The sequence below is a fragment of the Phoenix dactylifera genome, chromosome 1, assembly GCF_009389715.1.
Source record: "Phoenix dactylifera cultivar Barhee BC4 chromosome 1, palm_55x_up_171113_PBpolish2nd_filt_p, whole genome shotgun sequence".
Lineage (NCBI taxonomy): Eukaryota > Viridiplantae > Streptophyta > Magnoliopsida > Arecales > Arecaceae > Phoenix > Phoenix dactylifera.
In genome coordinates, this window is record NC_052392.1 from 29,284,329 (window position 1) to 29,306,066 (window position 21,738).

Below are 21,738 nucleotides of genomic sequence, written 5' to 3' on the forward strand. Positions count from 1 at the left end.
AGATTTCATGATTTCGATGTTGAAGGAAAGACATGACTAAAAGGTACTCTACCCAACACTTGCTCTTCGGTTGTCAACCAAAGTAGCCTTCTCCATTAATTCTATGGTAAGTGAATGTTGCCAATTTATTAGGAAGAACTAGCAGTCAGATAAAGGGGTTCCCAAGTCTACAACTCGATGACTTGAGGATTTTGGAGTGGAAATTCTCCACCTCCCTTTGATGGATGTAGAGTTCAGTTCTTTCTCTAGAATCTAATAGTTTTCTTTAAGTTCTGAATTTGTTGGGAGGCATTGTTGTAGGGGTTTGTCTGCTCTCATTTTGAAAAGATTGAGACCTCAATCATACCAGTTTTTTAATTGATAATTAATATTCTAGATCAAGAAATTATATCATTAATCATAGTTTATTATAAAAGCTATCGGAAAATAGATATATATTTTAAAAGGCTAGTTTTCATCCATTAAATGGATATAAAAGAGAGGTAGCAATAATATTAGTGTGGACAGCTATATACTTAGACGTATTAATTGAAAATTTGATGAGCACGATGTCACAATGGAACACTATGATCTTTATGCATTCTGGTAGGGTCACGCATCTAAATTTAAATTCGAAAGTGGACCTTATTATTATGGCTGAATTTACTAAACACAAGAATTACAATGGTGTTTTAAATTAACATAGCTCTAATTACTCTAACTAAACATAGAGCATTTTATCTGGGCATGCAAACTATGACCTAGTTTATAGTGTTTTAGTAGTGAAATTCTAACAGGAGTTCCAATCCCAATATAGATCCAATGGCACAGGAGAGATTATAGCAATATTAGATATCAAAAGTGGAAGGAAAAAGTTTAAATTTTCAGTTTTAAGTTGCTCTTACAACTACACCAATTTAATCGAAATAAATAGGTAAATAACTCAAGGGTAGCTAGTTTTGCATTTTGGTTTGGCAGATTATAGGGTATTACAAGAGTTTTGGCTACTAAAAAATATTAAAATTATATATGGATTTTTTGGAAATATTAAAGTTTTTATGAAGAAAAATATTGATGCTTTTATATGTTCTGAAATTATCTCTGAATTCTTTTTTCTCCGGCTTGGTTGTCCCAGATTGATTAAAAAGATTAAAAAAAGAGAGGGTAGGAATATGCAACAAGTTAGCTAGGCATGCCGACTTCTAATTGCTGCAAATTATTTTGCTAATTGCCACCTAAAGGCAATGCATGACCAACAATGTCATTGGAGCCTGTTTCTTTTATAAACTTTAGTTCACCTTATAGATTGAACATCTTATCAATAAAATTTCATTAATGTCAAGAATTCCCTAGGCACTCTTAACTATTGAGAAACTTGTATATGAATTTGGTTAATGAATGATACTACTGCTTATCCTTGTACAAAACTTTGGTATGTTCCTAAATCTTGATTAATCTCTTTACTACCATAAAGAAAGCCTTCGATTTCAAAACTTAAAGCCGTTATTTCAATCATCAAAAATATCCACACTAGGACTTGCATCGCTTGTGCAAGACCTTAATGTATTTATCTATACATATACATATACATATATATATATGAATACATACATACATACATATAAAACAGATCCTATTATAACAGCCAATAGATGTTACTTTAAATCTCTTAAAATGTTAGCTAGTAACGAAAACCTATATAGTGCAAGTTCTAAAGAAAGCAATAAGAGAGCTACTTGCTTGCTTGTATAACCTTTTTGTGTATCTTCTGTGCTGCAATAGCATTGCTCAAGTGCAATTCTTTGCCATGTAACTGTTTCAAGATCAATCAATGAGCAATGCAAGGCTACATAGAGATGTCAAATGAACGAACCGAGTAGATGGAGCTCAGCCTGAGAAAAGCTCGAATCAAGCATGAATTGATCTTAAGTCAAGCTTGAATTAATTTCAGAACAACTTAGAATTATCAAGCTCACCGATTAGGCACATGTTCAGCTCAGTTTGAGATTGAGCTTGAATTGAGCTTAAAACAATGGTAAACAAATTAAACTTGATCCTGAAGTCTAAAACGAAATTAATTTCAAACTAAGCTTAATAAGACCAAAGCTCGATCAAGCTTAGCTCATTTACACCCCTAACTGTACCTTTCATTTCCCGATGAGATCTATTTTGCATATGATATAGTTGTAAATATTTTGAATTATAAATGAGTCATTTCAACTTAAATTGCGAAACAAAGCACCAAACTTTATAGCTGTAAGGAGCCTGCACTAATGGAAAACCTGGGCAAACATAAGAAACTGCCATAATAATCATAGGGCGATGTCCCAAAAACAAAGGTGAAGGCCACATCATGGCTTTCATTATCCAAGCTCAAGTCACAGAAATTATTCACAAAATAAAATCTCACATTCACATTGATAACAACAAAAATGATCACATGAATGGACATAAGCTAAAGAGGAACTTATATGCATAGGTTAACTTAGTGAACTTTGATGGTGCGCTAGCGTGTTCACATGTCATGACATACTAAAAAATAAAGTCCCATATGCAACATTCTGCAATTAGTAACGTCCCATATAGATTGCTCGAAAGGAGCTCCAAACTCCATGGAGATCTAACCATCTGCAGAGACCATTTTCATTATAAATTTTAGACGTATATGATTATGATGTCCCTCAAAAACTGCAGCAAACCCTTATTAAATGATCAATGGTGGAGAATCTCTGACACTTCATAATTTTCAAATAAAATGAAAAGTTCTGTTCTTTGCTCATTATCATGCCTGATACATAATGAAGAGAATAACCTTTATTTGGCAAAACGGTAAAATATTTGAATCATCCACTTCAGATCTAATTCTTCACGTCCATGCGAGGAAATGCTGGCTGTTGCTGGGTAATGCAATGAATATTTCCACCTCCGAGACAAATTTCCCTTGAACCTTGAATCGTTACAACCTGGGGGGCCAACCAATTTATAGATTATTTTGAACATATGAACTAAATTTGTAGAAATCAAAAAAATATGAGACTTATGCATCTTCTCAAGGGAACCATAACAATTAATTAAAGGATAGCTAAAGAATCAAAAAAAGATTGAGTGATATCCTTTGGAAAACCATATCCTTTGGTATGTTTTAATTATATGAATAAAACAGCAAAATAAAAAAACCAAAATCTCCAATAAGACTTATATTACTCATTTGAGTTTCTTACCATAGAATCTCTCAGGTCACACAGGAAAATAATAGAACAGCAAAATAGAAATTCTATATTACCTTATGACCTGGAAATGCTGATTTGAGGACATTATAAGCTTCCTGGTCCCTCTTCTCATCACCAAATGCTGGTGCTATAATTCCACCATTGGCAATGTAGAAGTTTACATAAGAAGCCGCCAACCTAGTGCCTGCCAATCTTGCTTTTGCATCCGCCCCCTGTAATGAGTAAACTGTGGATACTCAAATTCCACTAGATTGATGGCTGGAGCATTTAAATGATAAACCTTTCAGAAATAGAAGTAACTGCAGAATAGTACAGTCTGAATTACATATATTTTACACCATCTCCATATACAAGAGTTTGTGCACGAGACAATCTCTCCTTTCCAACTCCCAAGATAATTTAAGTGACTTTAATCTGAAATTAAGTTATTTTTTCTTTCCTCGATGTTTCCTTGAAACAATAGAGGTATCTTATGAATATATCCCCCCAAGAAATGGGATTTATGTTCGAATTCGCCTGGTGGTGCATCATATAACAACTCAGGACCTCACCTATAATGGCTAGTCGGAAGGTATTAATTGAGTTCCTTGATCCTGTATAAGCACCCCAGTTCTCTTCGGCGAATAACCGATGTGAGACTAAATACACGCCCGCACGGGTCCTCACATACTTTTTCCGTTCAAGCTCTGACGTCCTCGTCAGGCTAATGGTTCAAATCCACTCAAATCTAATCACAAACACCATGATAGGTCCGTGGTCAGCCTCCATGAACCCGACTGTAGCGTCCCCTGGTCCACATAGGCTATGGGCCGAGTTTGCTCTGATACCATTTGTAACAACCCAGGACCTCCATGAACCCGACGGTGCATCAGGCCCCCTGCCCCTTGCTCGTAGTCTGGGAAAAAACGGATTATCATTCTCGAAATTAGAAGAGCGCATCTCGGAACTAGCTATCAAGCATTGAACAATAATAGGGGCAATAAATTTAGCAATATCCATACCACAACTATTGTGAGACCCTGGAACTGGGCCCGGTCCATTTGACCGGCCCAGTCCCAAATTGCACGTGAGGCAACGGGATGGAATTCCTTCCATCCCGAAGAACACGTGAGGCAACGGGATGGAATTCCTTCCATTCCGAAGAAGAAGGAAGCCCTGTTTTTAGGGCTTCCTCTCCTTCTCCTTGAGGCCACCGAGGAGAGCCGCCACACCAAGAAGAGGGAGAAGGGGGGATCCTTCTTCCTTGGGCTGCCGGCCGAGAGAGAGGGAGGGGGGAGAGAGAGAGAGAGAGAGCCGAGCAGCCACAGCACGGACGACCCTTTCCTCCTCCGTTTGCCGCCGGAGAAGAAAAAAGCCGCCGGATCTTCGCCGGGGCTGAGGTAAGGTTCCTAACTTCATCTCTCTGTTAAACCATTTGAAAAAAGAAAGAAAGAAAGAAAATAATAATAATAAAAATAATAATAAAATAAAAGGAGGAGGGTGGTTTACGGGTATGAACCCGAATCCGAACCCGAACCCGGGGTGCTAGACACTTCTGCAGGGTCGGCCCTGGAAGAATGTTAAAATTTAAGTTTTATATATATTGTGATTAATTTTAAAAGAAAATATGATTTTTGGATATTAGGTTCTACGAGGAATTTGTGAGATTAATTGGATTTGTTGTGGATCGCGTACAATGTAAGTAATGAACTGCCTTCTCTAGACTCTTCATTTATATAATATTATTTTTGCATCGAATAAATTGTTAATGAATTTATATGTGATTTATGAATTTTACGAGATGATGCTTTGAATGAAAAATGGATATGTGAATTGGAATAATATTTTTCGGACTATTGTTATATTACTGTTTTTGCATCGTATATGCATATTTAGATCGGATTATGATATATCTATTATGTTACAAAAGAATTTTGATGTGCATCAGATTTAGAACTCTCAGCCTGGCTATGTTCTGGACCCTGCCAATAGGGGATTATGCATTGGCAATTCTGGCCCCACCACAGGGTATAAGTGTGGTATTCTGGCCCACTCCGCAGGATATAAGTGCGGTATTCTGGCCCACTCCGCAGGGTATAAGTGCGGTTCTGTTTCTGGCCTAGCCACAGGGTATAAGTGTGGTCGTAGCTAAAAGCTGATGAGATGAATATGATTTGTTTCGAATCAGATTTATGAATATGTATATAGATATTTGAAAAATACGAATTTTAATGAATTTGTGCTTGAAAAGGAATTGATTATGTTATTATGTTGATTCATCGTAATTTGTATTTATATTTTATGTTATTATATGAATTGACTAGTTAAGGTGTTTATTACTTACTGGGCTGTCTAGCTCATTATACAATTTCTTGTTGTTTTACAGATTCTGAGAACTAACCTATCGGGGATTTAAAATGGGAGAGCGACTAGAAGAACTGAAGCACAAGTTATCCTAGATTAGGCTTTATTTAAATTGATGTTTTATCTTTATTGTTCCGCTGCGTATTTAGAACTGTGAGACTATATAATTTGGGTCAGTCAATGGAATAAGATTGCATTTATTTCAGTTGAATTATTTTAGATATATATATATAATTGAGATGTTTGGTTAAGATGCCTTGCATGCTCGTGGGGAGAGTTTCCTACGGGTGTGCGGCGGTTGGCGCGGACCCCGGCTCGCGATCTCGGGCCGGGGGCGTGACAACTATCTTCTCTAAACTACTGGTGTAACAGATCAATCAGGTCCATACCCATTGGTTGGTCATAGCTTCAAAAATAAAAGCCCCATAAAACCTTTTCTAAGCAATTACAGACAGCTTTTCCCTAAATTAATTCAGAATTAGAGAGACATGACTGCAATTACTATCTTGCTCCAAAAGTTGCTAATGAAACAATAGGTTGAGGATACGAAAATTAGAAGTAACTGAGGTTTAAAACATAGGATTTCTGCTGTTCAAAAAACTTTATCTGAACTGAGTGGTTCAGAAAATCTGGAGGAAAAAGAATCAAGACTTGAGGAAATGTTGATTTCTAGAGATGAAAATTTCATTAGCAAGAGATTGGATTTTGTGAAACAAATAATATCAGAATTGAGGGCTAACACAATGCTTTACAGAGTTTCAACAAAAAGATCTAAGACATAAAGAAAAAGGTCTGATAAAGTATAGGTACTCAAGGGTAAGGATTACTAGGAAACAATATACAAAAATATATGGAGTGGATGAAGAGTCTAGTAGGACATTTTGCTGGTATCTGCTATGTTTATGAATGAATCTGATATAAGGTTTGACAAATATAGAAACACATGGAAAAGAAAAGAAAAATTAGGCTAAGAGAAGTATGAGCCAGAGCTGGAGAAGAAGAAGAGAAAGAGAGAGCGAGAAGGGGAGGAAGGGAAAAGGAGCGGCGGCGGACGCTGGCGGAGGGCCGCAGGGGGGCCGCAGCTTGCCGACTTCGCCTAAAAATTCCAAATTTTTTTTTGCGGCCTCATCCCCTATTCTTTTGAAATAGGGGATACAGCCGCGGCCTCGGCCTCCACCGCCCCACGTGGCCTCCATCAGTGTCCGCTGCCGCTCCTCTCTCCCTCCCCCGCTCGCTCTCTTTCTCTTCTCCTTCTCCAGCTCTGGCAAGTTTTCTCTCTCAGTACAGGCCCGGCAACGCCCGTACCGACTCATACCGCCGGACAACTAGTACAGTGCCCGGTACCGGCACAGTAGACCTTGCATAATATAGCATATCAAATTACTATATAGCACTTCAAGTCACTGCACTGGCAAGAGTCAAATGAAAGAAGAAATATTAGAAGCATCGATACCTCAAATCACATCTTGTCTTATCAAATACTTGCCGCATACGGAGACTTGTCAGATACTTTTCAGATATATGTTATCAAATATCATATTCTTCAAAACCAAAAAAAAAAAAAAAACATCAGATAGTTCATGGATACACTCGAGATATTTTCTTGATACATCCAAAAATGAAGAGAAGAACATTTGCTTTCCTTTTTCAATGTTAACCTTGAATTGTGAATGGTCAGTTTTGGAAACTATGATGTCTATAGAATTGAATGATAACTAAATGATGAGCTTGTAGAATTTGATGCTATCCAAAGCATGTTTATGGATGTTTTCACACACGCATAAATGGTCATATATAGTATACATATAGATACACATATGTCTATGTACCAAATATATATGTTTCTTTTACATGTCCTAGCTATATCATGTCCTATGTTTCAAGATTTGCCTTATTAGCATTTTCGTATCTATTGTATCCATATGTGCATCCATGTTCATGCTTCCTAGCTTGCCACAAACCATTCTGTGGACCAAATTTGCCAAAGAAAGAAGCTATAGGCAAAATAGTAGGTCTCTGAAAACACACTAACAACTCAGACAGACATCCCAAAAAAATTGTTTTTCACTATTTAAAGCAATATTGCGAAGGTATTTGCAAAGCAAATAAGAGGAGTTATTAAACGATTTTGTTTCCCCGGTATCTCTCCAAGTGAGTTTGATTAGGTCCTCAGAGTCTAAATATGTGATAAGACCATGTCCTGTTTGATCTATGATTAAGGGAGTCTAATATCGGAACAAGCATGTAACTGTGGAAGGTCTTCTATGAAAATTCAGTATGCATATCAGTATTCTTTATTTCCTACAATTTAAGCAGCTTATATGAACTCTCAGATGGGTTTCACCATGAATTACGAGTGACAGCTCAAAAAGGTGGGGAAGTTGATTACTTCTTATTTCTTAGGCTTGACGAGATGTTCAATACCCAAAAAGTAATAATAAATAAATAAAACAAAAAAAATCAAATGGAATCAAAATCATGCAGGGGGATAAGACATTGATGGTGCTTAACTAAAAGTAGCAAAGAGAAGATAATATATGATGCATAGGAAGTCCTAGTAAAATGCTTGCTCACTTGGTTCAAAAAGCACCTACACTCCAAATATGCCCATGTATAAAAACACATTAGCAGGGTGCATCCTGTGGAGGCTCTATGAACACATGGATACTTTGTGCTCTTCTCAGTATTAATGTGAATATCAGGAGAATCTAGAAAAAAAATTTCTTCCACATGAAGCTTAGGACAAGATAGCCAAGATGAAAACATTCATCACATCATCCTTTTTTTTAAACTAAGTGACATCGTGTACATTCATATAGTTCCTTTTCCATTAATAACTGATATGTGTATCAAGACAGAGATGCCACTAGGTTTCATAATAGAAGGATTAGGCTCAAATCAAAGAGGTAGGAACCCAGGTCAACTCTTGCTTGCCCTTCCAATATGTTCGTGTCTGTGAGTGTAACCTAATTAAGAACAGCAGAACAGATTAAATTCCCTAATGCATCAGCTTCCACTCATATAAACAACTCAAATCAGCTGAACGCATTTATGACCACTAGCAAGAAATAATTTCAACTTAATACAAAAGCATCGTATATTAGTTAAAACCATCTCACTAACCGAATTATCAACTCCGTTTGCTTCTTTCTCTGTCATATAAAGCGGCCCAGGCACATGGAGTTTGATTACGTCTATTTTTCTACCAATGGCATCAGTAGAGTTGGAGAGAACTGTCAAAGCCTCAACTGACCGTTTGTATTGAGGATCCAACTCATCATCGGTCCATGCCAAAAGCACCACTCCAGGCTTAACAAAACAACACATATTGTCAACATGACCATTGGTATCCTCATCACCTACAAAAGTTATATAAATAAGAGCTTTACAAGGATAATAAAGGCCAAAAGGTTTGTTATACAAGAGAAAATGGAAAAAAGACTTTGTTAACAAATATGTAAACAGAAATGAAATCCAAGCCATGTTTAAAAAAAATCACAAGAAAAAGAAAAAAAAGAGTAAAAGGTAAGAGAAGGAATCATTTTCAGATCATATGAGCAAAAGACATAATATAAAATGTTGTATGGGGGATAACTTATAGCCATAAACCAGGACATTGAAAGGCTGCATGGTCTGTTATCATTTACAGGTTAACAACATACACGTGGGGAAATTTGAAAAAAGATAGAAATCATCGACATTGATAGACCTTTAGGGAGAAGGAAAATTTCCGCTGGGTACATGCTTTAACCTATATTCTATATTTCCCTCTTGTTTGATTGATAACATAAAAATGGTAGTGCAAGAATGCATATCACAAGGAGCCCAGGGATCATAACTTGTGAAACCAGATTTAGCACACAATTTCAAACATAGGAACTGAAAACAATGTAAAAAGCATTTAAAGTGAAGACTTCATGCTTGCTTGACTGATAGAACATACCATGAAGATTTCTTGTACTTTAGCAATCATAAGAGAGAGTATGTTGGCAAATATAATCAGCAGTACTATAGTATCAGAAACTATGCAAAACAATAGAGTGAACAAAAAAGCTCATGTTTCTTTTTTTTTTTTTTTGGTAGAATGTTTCATTTATTACTACTATTATCCTTTCCCTTTTCCTGACAAGAAATCAGAACTCCTAACATACAGAAGCATATTATCAAGAGCTTGGATATCACAGAGATCTAATAGATAGAGTATCATGTTCTTAGAGTACTTCCATAGATGCTGCCGTTCCTACTTTCACATGTCACTATTTTTATAAATGGAATGCTCTCTGGATTGCGAATTCTCTGGATTTTCATGAGCCAAAGAAGCATGCGAAGATAAACTATCACTTGCTTTGTCATAAATATTTACCTATTTATGTTTAGAAGGATATCCTCATTATACTATGCAGCCAGTATCTAAAAGTTAGGAGGGTGGGGTGCTGCAGGACCTCAGATGCAGTGAACTCTAATATCAATGGAGGATTTCTTCTAAATTTGATAGTCAAACCTTCAAGCTAGATCCCACATAGACTTGAAGACTGTGCAACGTCCAGCTGCCTATTTGTAGCTGATGCAAGGTTTTTAATTCAAACCACAGAGATTTGTTAACATTCTGAATCCAACCTCCCTAGGACAAGGATATTCACAGTCTAGGGGCCTTCACATTTGATATTGCAAAAGGAAGATAGACAATAATAGGAACTAGAGAGAGTAGTAAACTAGGCCAAGGAGTAACCTGGAACTACTAATAATTGAAAAGAATATGTGACAAGAAGATTTATTGGATAGTGGACCCATTATTTCTTCCCAACAAAAACCCAAAGGAAAAGACTAGCTAGATTTTATGCTACAAACTAACTGGTCTATGTAAGCAAAAGACTCAAAACTAGAAAAATTAATTACTATAAAAGGAAGAAAAGAGAAAAAGAATCCCCCTAATATGCTGATGTCTGGCCTTCACTCCCTTCAACACTGTTGAGTCTTTTGTATCCTCCAGAGCTGAAGGAAACTTCAATTATTTGGCCATTCACTTCCCCTGACTTGAGCTTTTTACTAGTATAAGATGAATGACTCAGAAAATTTCTGATGATTTTTGCCCTGGAAGGAGGCGTGTCTTATGGTGTCTTTAGGGTAGGCTGACTAGTTTCATGTCTAATGTGAGATTAAAGAAAACTCATGGAAAATTTGCAGAAGTGCCAAAAATCACGAATTCTGATGAAGTTTACCCATTGAAGAGGTTCTGGAAGAAGAACCAGGTGGCAACTAACTAGCTATCCAGTCCAAAGAGAGAGATAATAACCAGCAGTGCAATTAAACATAATCTGATTAGCTGTCTAAATTAAGGACCTAAACTGGTTGGGGCTTGTCCCGAAAAGTACAGCTACTTAACAACCATCTGATCAAACTGATGGTCATTGGCTAGCCATTAGTTTTCCTGGGAAATGGTGATGCTAGATATCTGTGAATGGTCATGATTTTAAGACATTTGGAATGTCAGGATCCAGTGGTATCATGTAAATCGATGTTTGGCCTCTCTGTGGAGTGTTGAGAGGTGGGATGTCTACAAGTTGTAGGTGGGGAAATCTTATTATAACTGTTAAGAGTATTATGGTATGCATCACCACATTCTTGTGTAATTGGTGAACACTATGCATGGGGCAATTGATTGAATAGCTTTATATACTGGGTCCTCCATCCTCGCCAACCTATTAATGAGTCACCACATCCAACTCATTTTACAACACTAGCACCTAAAATTTCATGGACATGTATGCAGCTTGTAGTTGGAAAATGCAGGTTTAGTCTTTTCATTTCAACATTTCCAGTTGATCAAGAGTTGAGCAGGATATGTCAAAATTGTTGATCATTTATTTTTTTTCTTTCTTTTATTACAAGCTAATGTTTAGCAGAAGCTATTCACAATCTCAATTTTACAGATAACTTGTCAACAATGAGTTTGAACTCAGAAAATTGGAGTTATGAAAAAAGATAAAATATAAAGAATAAATATTTATAGTTACCATAAAGCCCTCTGGGCAGCCAAATGACTTTTCTGACCCCAAGATACATCTTTAGCTCATCTTCTATCTCTTCTCTACTCATATCAGGGTTTCGATTTGGGTTCAATAAACATTCCTCAGTTGTAATACAAGTACCTGTTGAAAGATAAGTAATAGACATAAAACATGAGAGCCTTTCAAATAGAATCTTCACCATATGTGAATAATGCTAGTATAAGGTATATAATCCAGCCTTTGAAGACAGTCCATGACCTAACCAAGACATCAGTTATACCATCTGAAAGGAGTGTTCCTCTAATAAAGAAAAAAAAAATCATTTCTTGACTGCCTTTTATGTCCTTACACAAGTTCAGTCCTATTCTAAAGGTAAACTCACAACTAAACAAGTAGCAATTTTAGAGTAGAGTAAAAATATTATTGTAATGGATCAAATATTATTTCAAAAGAATGTATATAATGCTCATTTGGGAGCTTCTGATCAAATACCTTTTAATAAAAATTGGTACCATTTTGATAAACTTCTTGGCGAGCCCGACCCCAAATAGTTGGGAAAGAACTTGATGATTATGGTATAGTACCATTAGGATAAAATATCCAACTTCAAATTCACCATCAGGGGTGCTAATAGGTAAAAGACCCCTGATAACAATACAACTGGGACCAGCTGCTTAAGCATCTTGATATTATTTTGCAACAGGACCTGACAAGGAAAGGTAAATGCAGAGGGGGGAGCCATTGTGTTGAGTGTTATGCACTTGAAGAACCATGGAGAAGATTGGGAAGTTCAAGTAATCTTCAAAGAAACATAAGAGAGTAGGATATCAGAGAAAGGCCCAGTAAGGAACACACAACAACAAACCCGACAAAGACTACTTGGAGATCGAACTTAACATCCAGTCCTTTGTTTAATTGCCATTTTATGTTTCACTCCTTTACAGGATTTTATATTTAGCCCTGTACACAGTTAAGCCTGTGTTTTGCATACAATTTGGCTGTTCTATACACAGTTGTCCTGCTTTGTGTGCACACACAAAGAGGCCAGGGATTAATCTCCATCAAAATTAAGGGAAAGCATAAAATTTTCAGTGATTAAACATAAAATAGCAGTCTGACCAAGGGGTGGACCTCAATTACCCCGACCAAATAGGCCAAAAGCTCAAATATAGACATTTTTTAAGAGTTATCATTGTATTAGGAGTTTCCCTCAAAAAAAAAAAAAAAAAAATCTGAGTATTTTAGGATCAAGTTGTATGGGCTTTGCATATTTTTTAGATATAGCTCGTTATTCTTGTTTGAGTAGGAGCAGTTTACGTAAGCAATATGGATGGGACCTTCAGAGGCTTGCTCACATTACAAAAGGGTTTAAGAAAATATCCTATTAGAAGTATATGCTGTACTTTAAGATTCTCGCATGTCTCGTTAGGTGCTCTGCCTGGTGCTTTAATGTAGCATTGCCACTTATATGGGTCAGATTTGTGTAGTAGATTTGTGTGAGAAATATTCAAAGATGATAATGCATGGGATTGATAGCTGTGATAACATGGCGGTGCTAGATATATGATCCATGTACACATGCAATTATACAAGGACTATGCACAGGCAAGTCATAGACACTGATGCACCCATTAGATTTCTCTCACTCTCCACAGCCTCCCCTCTATCTCCTCTTCACATCTCCAAGCAACTCCACCTCCCCTGTTAAGCCATGCAGACCCGCCTTCCATCACTAATGTTGGCGTCATTCATACCCCGGACCTCTTAGTAGTCTTTATCTTGGAACTATACCACCAGGATGATCTCCCTCCAACCCAATGATAGGGATCTTACCATGTTAATTAATCCATCTACAATGACCACTGCAGGTGCCCATTTGCCCCAACCAGCGAACTCTCTCCCCTTTAATTGCCCTCAAGAGCGTCGATCCCCCTTCCGAACATAAGGCCTTTAACCTTGGTTAAATTACAGAATTTAGTGATTAAATAATCTCTATCAATATTACAATACTGTTTGTGCTAATATATCAACATATCTTAGTTTATAGCAGCTGAAATAACACTAGACAATATTTTACATGTCTCATCTTGAAAGTGTGTGATCAATATTCAGACCAAGTGAAATCCTTGGAAAGAAGAAAGATGGACGGAGCATAAGTTCAACTAAGCATGAATTTTATAAGCCTATTTGACAAAAGAAAACATTAAAACATTATTTAGAAAGAGACATATCCTATGTTGAATGCGAAAGATGAGAGAAGAAAGAATCAGAACGAAGAAGAGAAGGACGAACCCTTTGTTTGGTACGAAGGATGGATAGGGTAAGAAGGATGGATGAGGGAGAGGATGGATGGGTTGATTCCCTCAGTTTGGCATAGGAATGAAGGATAGGATGGATGATATTTATATGATATTTTTACTAAACCACCCTTTGATAAAAAAGAGTGAAGTGTTAAAGTTTTGTCAAAAAAATTAATGAGGGGTAATTTTGCCAACGTAGAAACCCACCCCTCACATGCTTCATTCATCCTTCCTTGCATCCTCTCAAATTAGGAGGATGTAAACTGGTGGGCCAGGATGGATGGACAATTTCTCCTTTTCATCCATCCTTTCAAAATTTTTTGAACCAAACAGTTGATGGGGAACATCTATCCTCCCTCTCATGGCCCCAACCAAACACAGGGTAAAGATCATGACATTATCGAGCTTATGCAGAAGATATATGCCTATTTTTCTCACATGCCAAAAGAAAATCAATTGCCTCTATTTCTGCAAAAGATTAAGCTCATTTCTTTATACCTAGACCAATTGTTTCAATTCTATATAAACACAAATGCTTGGGAAAATAAAAGAATAGTAAACAACCACAACAATATAAAGTTTCCAAAACACCCACATAAATGTCATAAGTAAAAAGTTACCTTCTCCATCTACATGAATGCTTCCACCCTCAAGAACCATACAATGCGGAAATCTAGGGAGCCTCTCCAACTCCAAAATCTAAAAGTAAAATTGTAACAGAAATGAACATCAAATATAGGCAAGCATGCAAAAACAAGTTTATAACTACTATTAGAAACCTCATGCCAAAAGAAAATTGCTTCACTGACCTTCTTGGCAACAAGAATATCAAGGCTCCAATCACTATAACAACCTTCCTCTGCCTCTGGACAAACAAAATAGACCAAATAAATCCTTTTATACTCAATGAGCACACCATAATGATATATGAAGGGCAACTATCGTGGATTTGCATAATTTAAAATACCAAGTAATCATCAATGGATAATGTAAACTGTAAAGAATGAAACCAATTCTAATGGTGAATTGTAGGTTTCCTTCCATCTCTTAGACAATTTTCCATTTATATTACACAATTTATCTTAATTTTCTTTCGCACATTATATGAAGATAATATGGTTTTTTTCTAGGAAATAAATTTATTAAATTGCCCTAGGCCAAATAAATCCTAGCATGTCCACATGCACATGATCTTGGAGGTGTGTAGGGAAATCATTCAAACAAAAACAAAAATAAAAGAAAAAAATAAGAAAATACGATTCCCTCCCTCCATTAGTGATTCTTATTCCATGCAAGAGTTTAACTAAATACTCAAAAAATGGTTTTAAGTACTCCGAGGAATGGGAATACCAAGTGACTAATAGGGTTTCATAAGAAATCTCCTGATGGAGACGAGAACCCTAGTGAACCTGAGCAAAAATCAACCCTTTTTCTGTATTATGCTACATCACTTCTTTAGTTGGATCCATCGGAAGTGGCAGCAACCGTAGATGATTCAACATCCAAAGAATTTGCCTGAGCCTTGTTAAGACCAATAACCTCCTTAAGCTTGTTAAGCATGGCCTCAAGATTCAACTTGAGAAGAGAATGAGCCGAGGCTGTTTTGATGAGGTAAACTTGTCTGGAGGCATCTAAGCACATTCATTGTAGTGTAGGAGTTGCATCCATGCTCTTACTACCATGGCTTCTTGGTGCAACAGCAGGACCATTGGGCGACAACCACACCTAGAGAGGGAGGGGAGGAGGGAGCAAGGAAAGGAACAGAAGTGGAAGATGGATGGGTTGAAGCTATACTAGAGATTGCAGGCAATGTAAACTAATTAGATAGTGGAGGAAGAGATATTGTCAAGGTTCACAATACCGGTATGTGTTGCCCCGTATCAGGCAATAATGTGTTGAATCAATGATGAACTGATACTCAGTATAGGGTTGTAGTAAGTCTTGGTATGCTGAATCAACCTCCATATTAGGTGTACCAACACTATACCAACATGAGATTAGTAATGAGATCCGATACCAAGACTAAAACCTTAGATAATATGATTTAACGCATAAATCATAAGGTGCAAATATTGAATTATAATATCAAGCAACTAAAGTGGCACAAAAAATGCTGTAATGAAGTGTTGTTGCCGAACTTAAATTCTAGTTGTGAGCAAAGTACGCACAAGGTAGGTAGAATCTTTCACCATAGTTTTGGAATTAGGATAATCAAGGTATTCATTTCTTAAATACACATGATCTTTTCCATTTGTTTCTCAAAGCTAGTTGTTCTTGTAAAATTAATGTCTTTTTCCACTTGTTCTTTTGTTGTATGGAAGTTGTCCTCAAGTCTCCATGCTAAAATAACTAAAACAATGAGTAACTTTAACAAAAAGAAATAAAATTATCAAAAAACTAAAAAAAATAATGTAATCAATTAATTATAGAAAAACTAACCTACTAATTTTTGATATCATGACAATTGTCCAGCATCAATCAAGCATTTCACCATGATTAAATAATTCTTCATGAATATTTTGAGGAAATGATCATAACCTTACTTGTACCATGGAACCAATCATTTTATCAAGGTTTGCCGAACTAGTACTGAAGTTTGCACCAGCCAGTGACCAGTTCGGTACAGTGTCGATTTGTATAGTACCAAGCCGAGGTACATCGGAGATGCAAGATCGGGAGAGGAGGGGAGAGAGGGAGAAATCCTAACCCTAGAAGGAAAACCAAGAGAGAGAGAGAAGATGAAAGGCATAGAGAGGGAGAGAAGGAGAGAGGGGGGAAGAGGGAGGGAGAGAGGTGTATCGAGGAAGAGGCAATGGTGTCGATGTTGATCAAGTGTGATGGCATCATCTTCAATGTCGTTTTAGAACGACGAAGAAGGAAAGGGAGGGAGGGAGGGAGGGAGGGAGTTTATGGAGAGAGGAAAGAAGGAGAAGGAGCAGGAGGAAGAGAGAGAAGGTTGGAGGGAAGGAGAGGGAGGAGAGGAGAGAGGCATACCTCATTGGTGGTAGCAGCGATAGCCCCAAACCCTAACCCTAACCATTGATTGGAGCTGCAGATGTTGGTGACGGCTCTCATGGCATTGATCAAGGATGACAACGTCACCTTTGGCATTGTTCAAGGAAGATGGGGTGGGTCGGCGTTGAAGGAGAAAACGAGAGAGAGAGAGAGCGAGAGTAGTCAAAGCGGCCGACGGGTCGTGGGGATTTTATAAGCCGAACCAACCTGAACAGTCCGACCATCCCGATTTCGTATCGGTTCAATTTGATACGCGCCAAACCATCCAATTCGGGTTGGTTCGACAAACTCAGCAATAGCATGCAAAAGTGCCCATATATTGAGTGATGTTAATCATTGAGAAATTATCCACAGACCCATATGTAATTGTTAGTGCCCACTGCATAGTACTCTTGTCACAAATCCCAAGATCAAAGGAAAACATACAATCTTCTTTTTCTTTTAGATATGACATCCATGAAGGATAAAAAGAAAAAGTCGATAGGAACATCTCCTCATCGCTACAATCATCCCATTAAAAACTAAATGGTTCCTCACATGAAAAGCCAGGACTATTAAGAGTGGTTAATAGCTTCAAACACTTATAGGGGCTATTGCAGCCTTGTTACCCAAGGTTAGTTTCCCAAGTGCTGTAGCTATTATTCTATTCAGGTATTTAGTTACATATTAGTAGTAGGTTAACCTAAAGAAGGTTTTCTTAGCAAATAACAGAGTGCAACTAAAGTAGGGCCTAAACTGGACTGCACTGGCAGTCTCCAGTACCAATAATAAGATGCATATGATTATTTCATACTGATAAAGTTTTGAGCCATGAAAATTACTCTCAGGATTTACACATACAATCCTATGTGCACATATATAAATATACACTGACATGCATACTTAAATAAATACGCACACACAGCTCAATAATCAACATCAATGTATACAACATGCTTCTTTCTCTTCGAGTACAACAAGAGTTGTCAAAGAACACAAAGGAGGTTGTAGTAAAACACTGGTTATAAAATCCAGCTGAGATTAGCATCAAAATAGGCTCTGACCTTGAGAAGAGATGGAAATACAAGAAGAGAGTGACTGGTTATCCCTTTAAAGCTATCATAGACTAGCGAGTGATTTGGGGTAAAATTGAAGAGCATTGGCAAGCCAAAGAATGGTGAATGCACATGGCAATAGCATAGTGCAAGCACAAAGAGCACGGACAAAATGGACTCATTGGCAATGTTACATCTAAAAAGGATTACGTTGACTTAAAACTGCTTTCCAGTAGATGATAGTAGGAAGAGCTTCTCTGTCAACATGAAGAAACTTTTAGTTAATGTCCATCGATGTGCTAAAAGTGTGCATATTGATATATATGTTGTGATAACAAGTATCAAAGCCCAAATTGTAGGAAGGGGTCCAAGGTCTTTAAGTCCAAATTGAAATGAAACATGTCATTGCAATTCTGCATGCATCACCACAAGGAATAGTCATATCATTGATACAGAGCAAGAGAATAATGTTATCGTTGGAAACAACACCAAATCAAGGAGCATAATTATCATATTTGTTTGATAAAAGAATACAAAGGATGATGAGCAAAATGCTTAAACTGGACATTAGAAGTTTACCGAGCCATAGATAGCCCGATGAAGGTGACAACTTTGTGGAAAAGATGCCCAAGGTGAATAGGACATACAGGCTTCACTCAGCTCATTGTCACAAAAAAGTTTCACAACTAATGAAAATAGCAACAAGATCAGTAGCCATGTTCCCAAAAGTGCGAATGCCTCATTGTAGTCAATCTGATACTCCTAAGTCAAAACACAAGACAAGTTTTTATAGAGTTCTAATGGAACAGTAATGCATAGTATACTTTCTAGGCCTACTTGAGGTGTTGGATACTTTTAATGCAAGAAAGGTGATAAAGTCCATGGAATGGTGCAGGGAAGAGCAAAAGTTCTCCATCACCCTCTGCAAGGAAATCTATGTCATGGTAGGTAGAGCTATAGAACAAATGTTTTTCTTTTAAAAAAAAAAGAAATAGAAGTATTAGAAAATCCATGAGAAAGGGTTATGTGGGGTAAAATGCAGTCTTCTCTTCTGTCAGTTATCTAAATAGTGAGCCAGCCCCTCCAGAATTCTGTACTTACCGGGCCTAGTCATGATAAAAACAAAAGGAGAAGTTCGTACAGGGAGTTCTTATGGAACAACATCAGGTGGCTATTATCAAGCTTCACTCCACCAGTTTTAAACATGACACATGCAAGTATAGCATGTTTTGTTATTTAATAGCATTTAGCACTGCTTCACAGTAAGTGGTTTTCCATTTTTTTCCTTTTCATTTTCTCACTTAGTTTACTATTTTTTGTTATAATAATGCACTTTTATTTGCCTTCACAGTTATAGGGAATGCGCAGAACACTAAGCACTATAATCATTAACTCCACAGTGAAATCAAAAATGCACGAGGCCAAGAAAAGAATAGTGGATAAAAACATAAAACCAGGGAACATAATCTAAATTCCATACCACCCCAGCAATTAAATGTCCAATCAATGCCTGCAACTTGCTGCTCTTGGGATCCTGAAATTGGTTTCCTGTCTCGTTGAACAAACTAGTGTCCAAGAAATTCAATCTGTGCTGCAGTACTATAACATATATGCAAATAATAAGATCTAAGTGGAAACAAAGGAGCTCACTGTAGGTCCAATATCACGAAACCAGGCATCATTCATGCTCATCTCGACCACCCTGATGTTGTCCTTACCGTGCAGCAACCCGTATGCATTTGTGTACTGATGCATTAGAAGTATAAGTGATGAAAATGAGAGAAAACCATGATCACTGTTTACGAACTTCGTGCACAAACCTGAGCAGCGCTTGCACATACGGTAACCGGCTCAAACTCTGAAATCGCCATGGCCACTGCAGCATACACCCTCTGAGCAGGAACTGCATTATCCCGCCAATTATCCATGCGTTCCTGAAATTCACATGAAACACCAAGACTTCAAAATTTATCAATGAACTAATATGAGTACGTACAGACAGCCGCCGCCATTGCGGGCAATTCCTCTTCTTTTTTTCTTTCTTTAGAGACCACATCAAAGAACTATCCACAGTAAACACAAGTATATCATCAAAAAGACACAATCTTTTCCAGGTTTCTGTTAGGTAAACACATGGTAATCGGGGTACATCAAAGATACTAGACAGACTGACGCAAATTCGGTCTTTTTGGATTCGGATTTCAATGTCCCACGTATATAGCGAATCCAATGGACCGAATTGATGAAGAATCACTATAAGTTCAGGCCTTACTAAAACTAAAAGGGAGAAAAAGAAGATATTAGAGATCAATAAACAAGTTTAAGGCATGGAATCCTAAAATTTCAAGAAAACCTACAAATTCCAACATCAAGAATAGAATCAAAAAAGTCCAGGAGACATCCCAAGGAGGGAGTTTTCGACCTTGAAAAAAGAAACAAAGAGGCAAAAGAAAACAAGGGCGGGGTACTCACAGGCCAACCCATCCAGCACTGGTGATGGGGCTCCCACTCGGCGGGCATGTGGAAGCCCAAGACGGCCGGTTTCCCCTCCAAATCCCTCGCCATCCCCTTCCCTCCCCTTGCCCTTCACCTCTTTAGAGAAACTTTGTTTCCAACCAGGACTCCCTGGAGAAGAAGATCGAGGACTGGAACGAGCACTGCGACACGGGCCCGCCTCGAAGCTTAAAAACGACAACAAAAAAAAACCACAAAGAACCTTAGAGTAAGGGAATCATCTCAAAAGTAATGATTACTTAAAGAGCGCATTACGCAATAAAAACGGCATCTAATTGTGGACGTAAATCAAAGAACGACGCGACAAAGTGGTAACTTATCCTTTTTCTAACATCACATCTTGGAATGCCAAGAGGAAAGGATGGAATCTTTCCTTCGGGCGGGCGGGTATCTTCTGTCGCCGGAACAAATTAATGATTTCCACATGCACATGCGCATGCACCACAACATAGTGACTACTTTACTATTTTTTACTAAAATTATTATAAAATAATATATAATCTTATTCCGTACCAAGTAGTTGGGCTAATATTTATTAGGAATTTTTTTATTGATACCTTTCTAAATATCAGATTTTGCATAAATATCCTTCCAAATTAATATTTGTATGTATACCCTCGTAAAATTCTATTATTGTACAAATGCCCCTAATATAATGATTATTCTAACGAAATAAGAAAAATCAAATTTATATTAATTAAAAATAAAAAAAAATTAAAATTACACTATTGTCTCTATCTTCTTTCGGGATCGTGATCTATTTGCATGTCTACTCATTAAGGGTATTTTAGTCATTTTAATTTGAGCCGTTAATTTTTTAACGTTGTTAGATAGCATGGGTACATATGCAAAAACAAAAATAAAAAAAAAAAGCTAGAATAGCAAAACAAGTGTTTTACGAGGGTATACATGCAAATATTAATTTTGGAAGAGAATTTATGCAAAATTTAATATTTAGAAGGGTATTCATGAAAAAAATCCTATTTATTAATTTAAATTAAAAATATTGTAGATTTTATTTTAAAAAATAAAATTTAAAATCAAGATCTTATTGAAGGCTAAATTACGCTAGCTAGTTAGCGAAGTTGAGCCGGTTAAGTTCGCCATTCTTCCTTGATGAAGCATGGGGTGTAATAGTATATTGAGTCCATAATAAGATTGTGAACATGCTCTCAAATCATAAATTGAGTCGGTCTAAAGTTATAAAGATAGATTAAATTTCCGTTTGATCTGGCTTAATATTTTATGTGACCCGAATGTCTATAATAAAGATTCGAAGCCAAACTAACTTAAGAAAATACTTTTGTAATACATG

At 37.0% G+C, this 21,738-nt stretch overlaps 1 protein-coding gene across 2 annotated transcripts; it reads right to left on the reverse strand.

Moving 5' to 3' along the window:
• Positions 1-2,592: 2,592 nt before the first annotated feature.
• On the reverse strand, positions 2,593-20,586 carry LOC120112323 (agmatine deiminase-like). 2 transcript variants are annotated; one of them, XM_039131310.1, is made up of 10 exons: positions 20,382-20,581; positions 19,730-19,843; positions 19,560-19,655; positions 19,390-19,474; positions 14,670-14,725; positions 14,481-14,559; positions 11,567-11,701; positions 8,676-8,911; positions 3,263-3,421; positions 2,593-2,942 (listed from the first exon to the last, which is right to left on the reverse strand). In XM_039131310.1, the coding sequence occupies exons 1-10, from the start codon at positions 20,472-20,474 to the stop codon at positions 2,838-2,840; spliced, it is 1,158 nt and encodes a 385-aa protein (XP_038987238.1). In that variant the 5' UTR covers positions 20,475-20,581; the 3' UTR covers positions 2,593-2,837. The 2 variants fall into 2 exon arrangements, with proteins under 2 accessions (XP_038987238.1, XP_038987239.1); XM_039131311.1 differs by lacking the exons at positions 2,593-2,942; positions 3,263-3,421 and adding an exon at positions 7,040-7,093 and having other exon boundaries at positions 20,382-20,586.
• Positions 20,587-21,738: the final 1,152 nt, after the last annotated feature.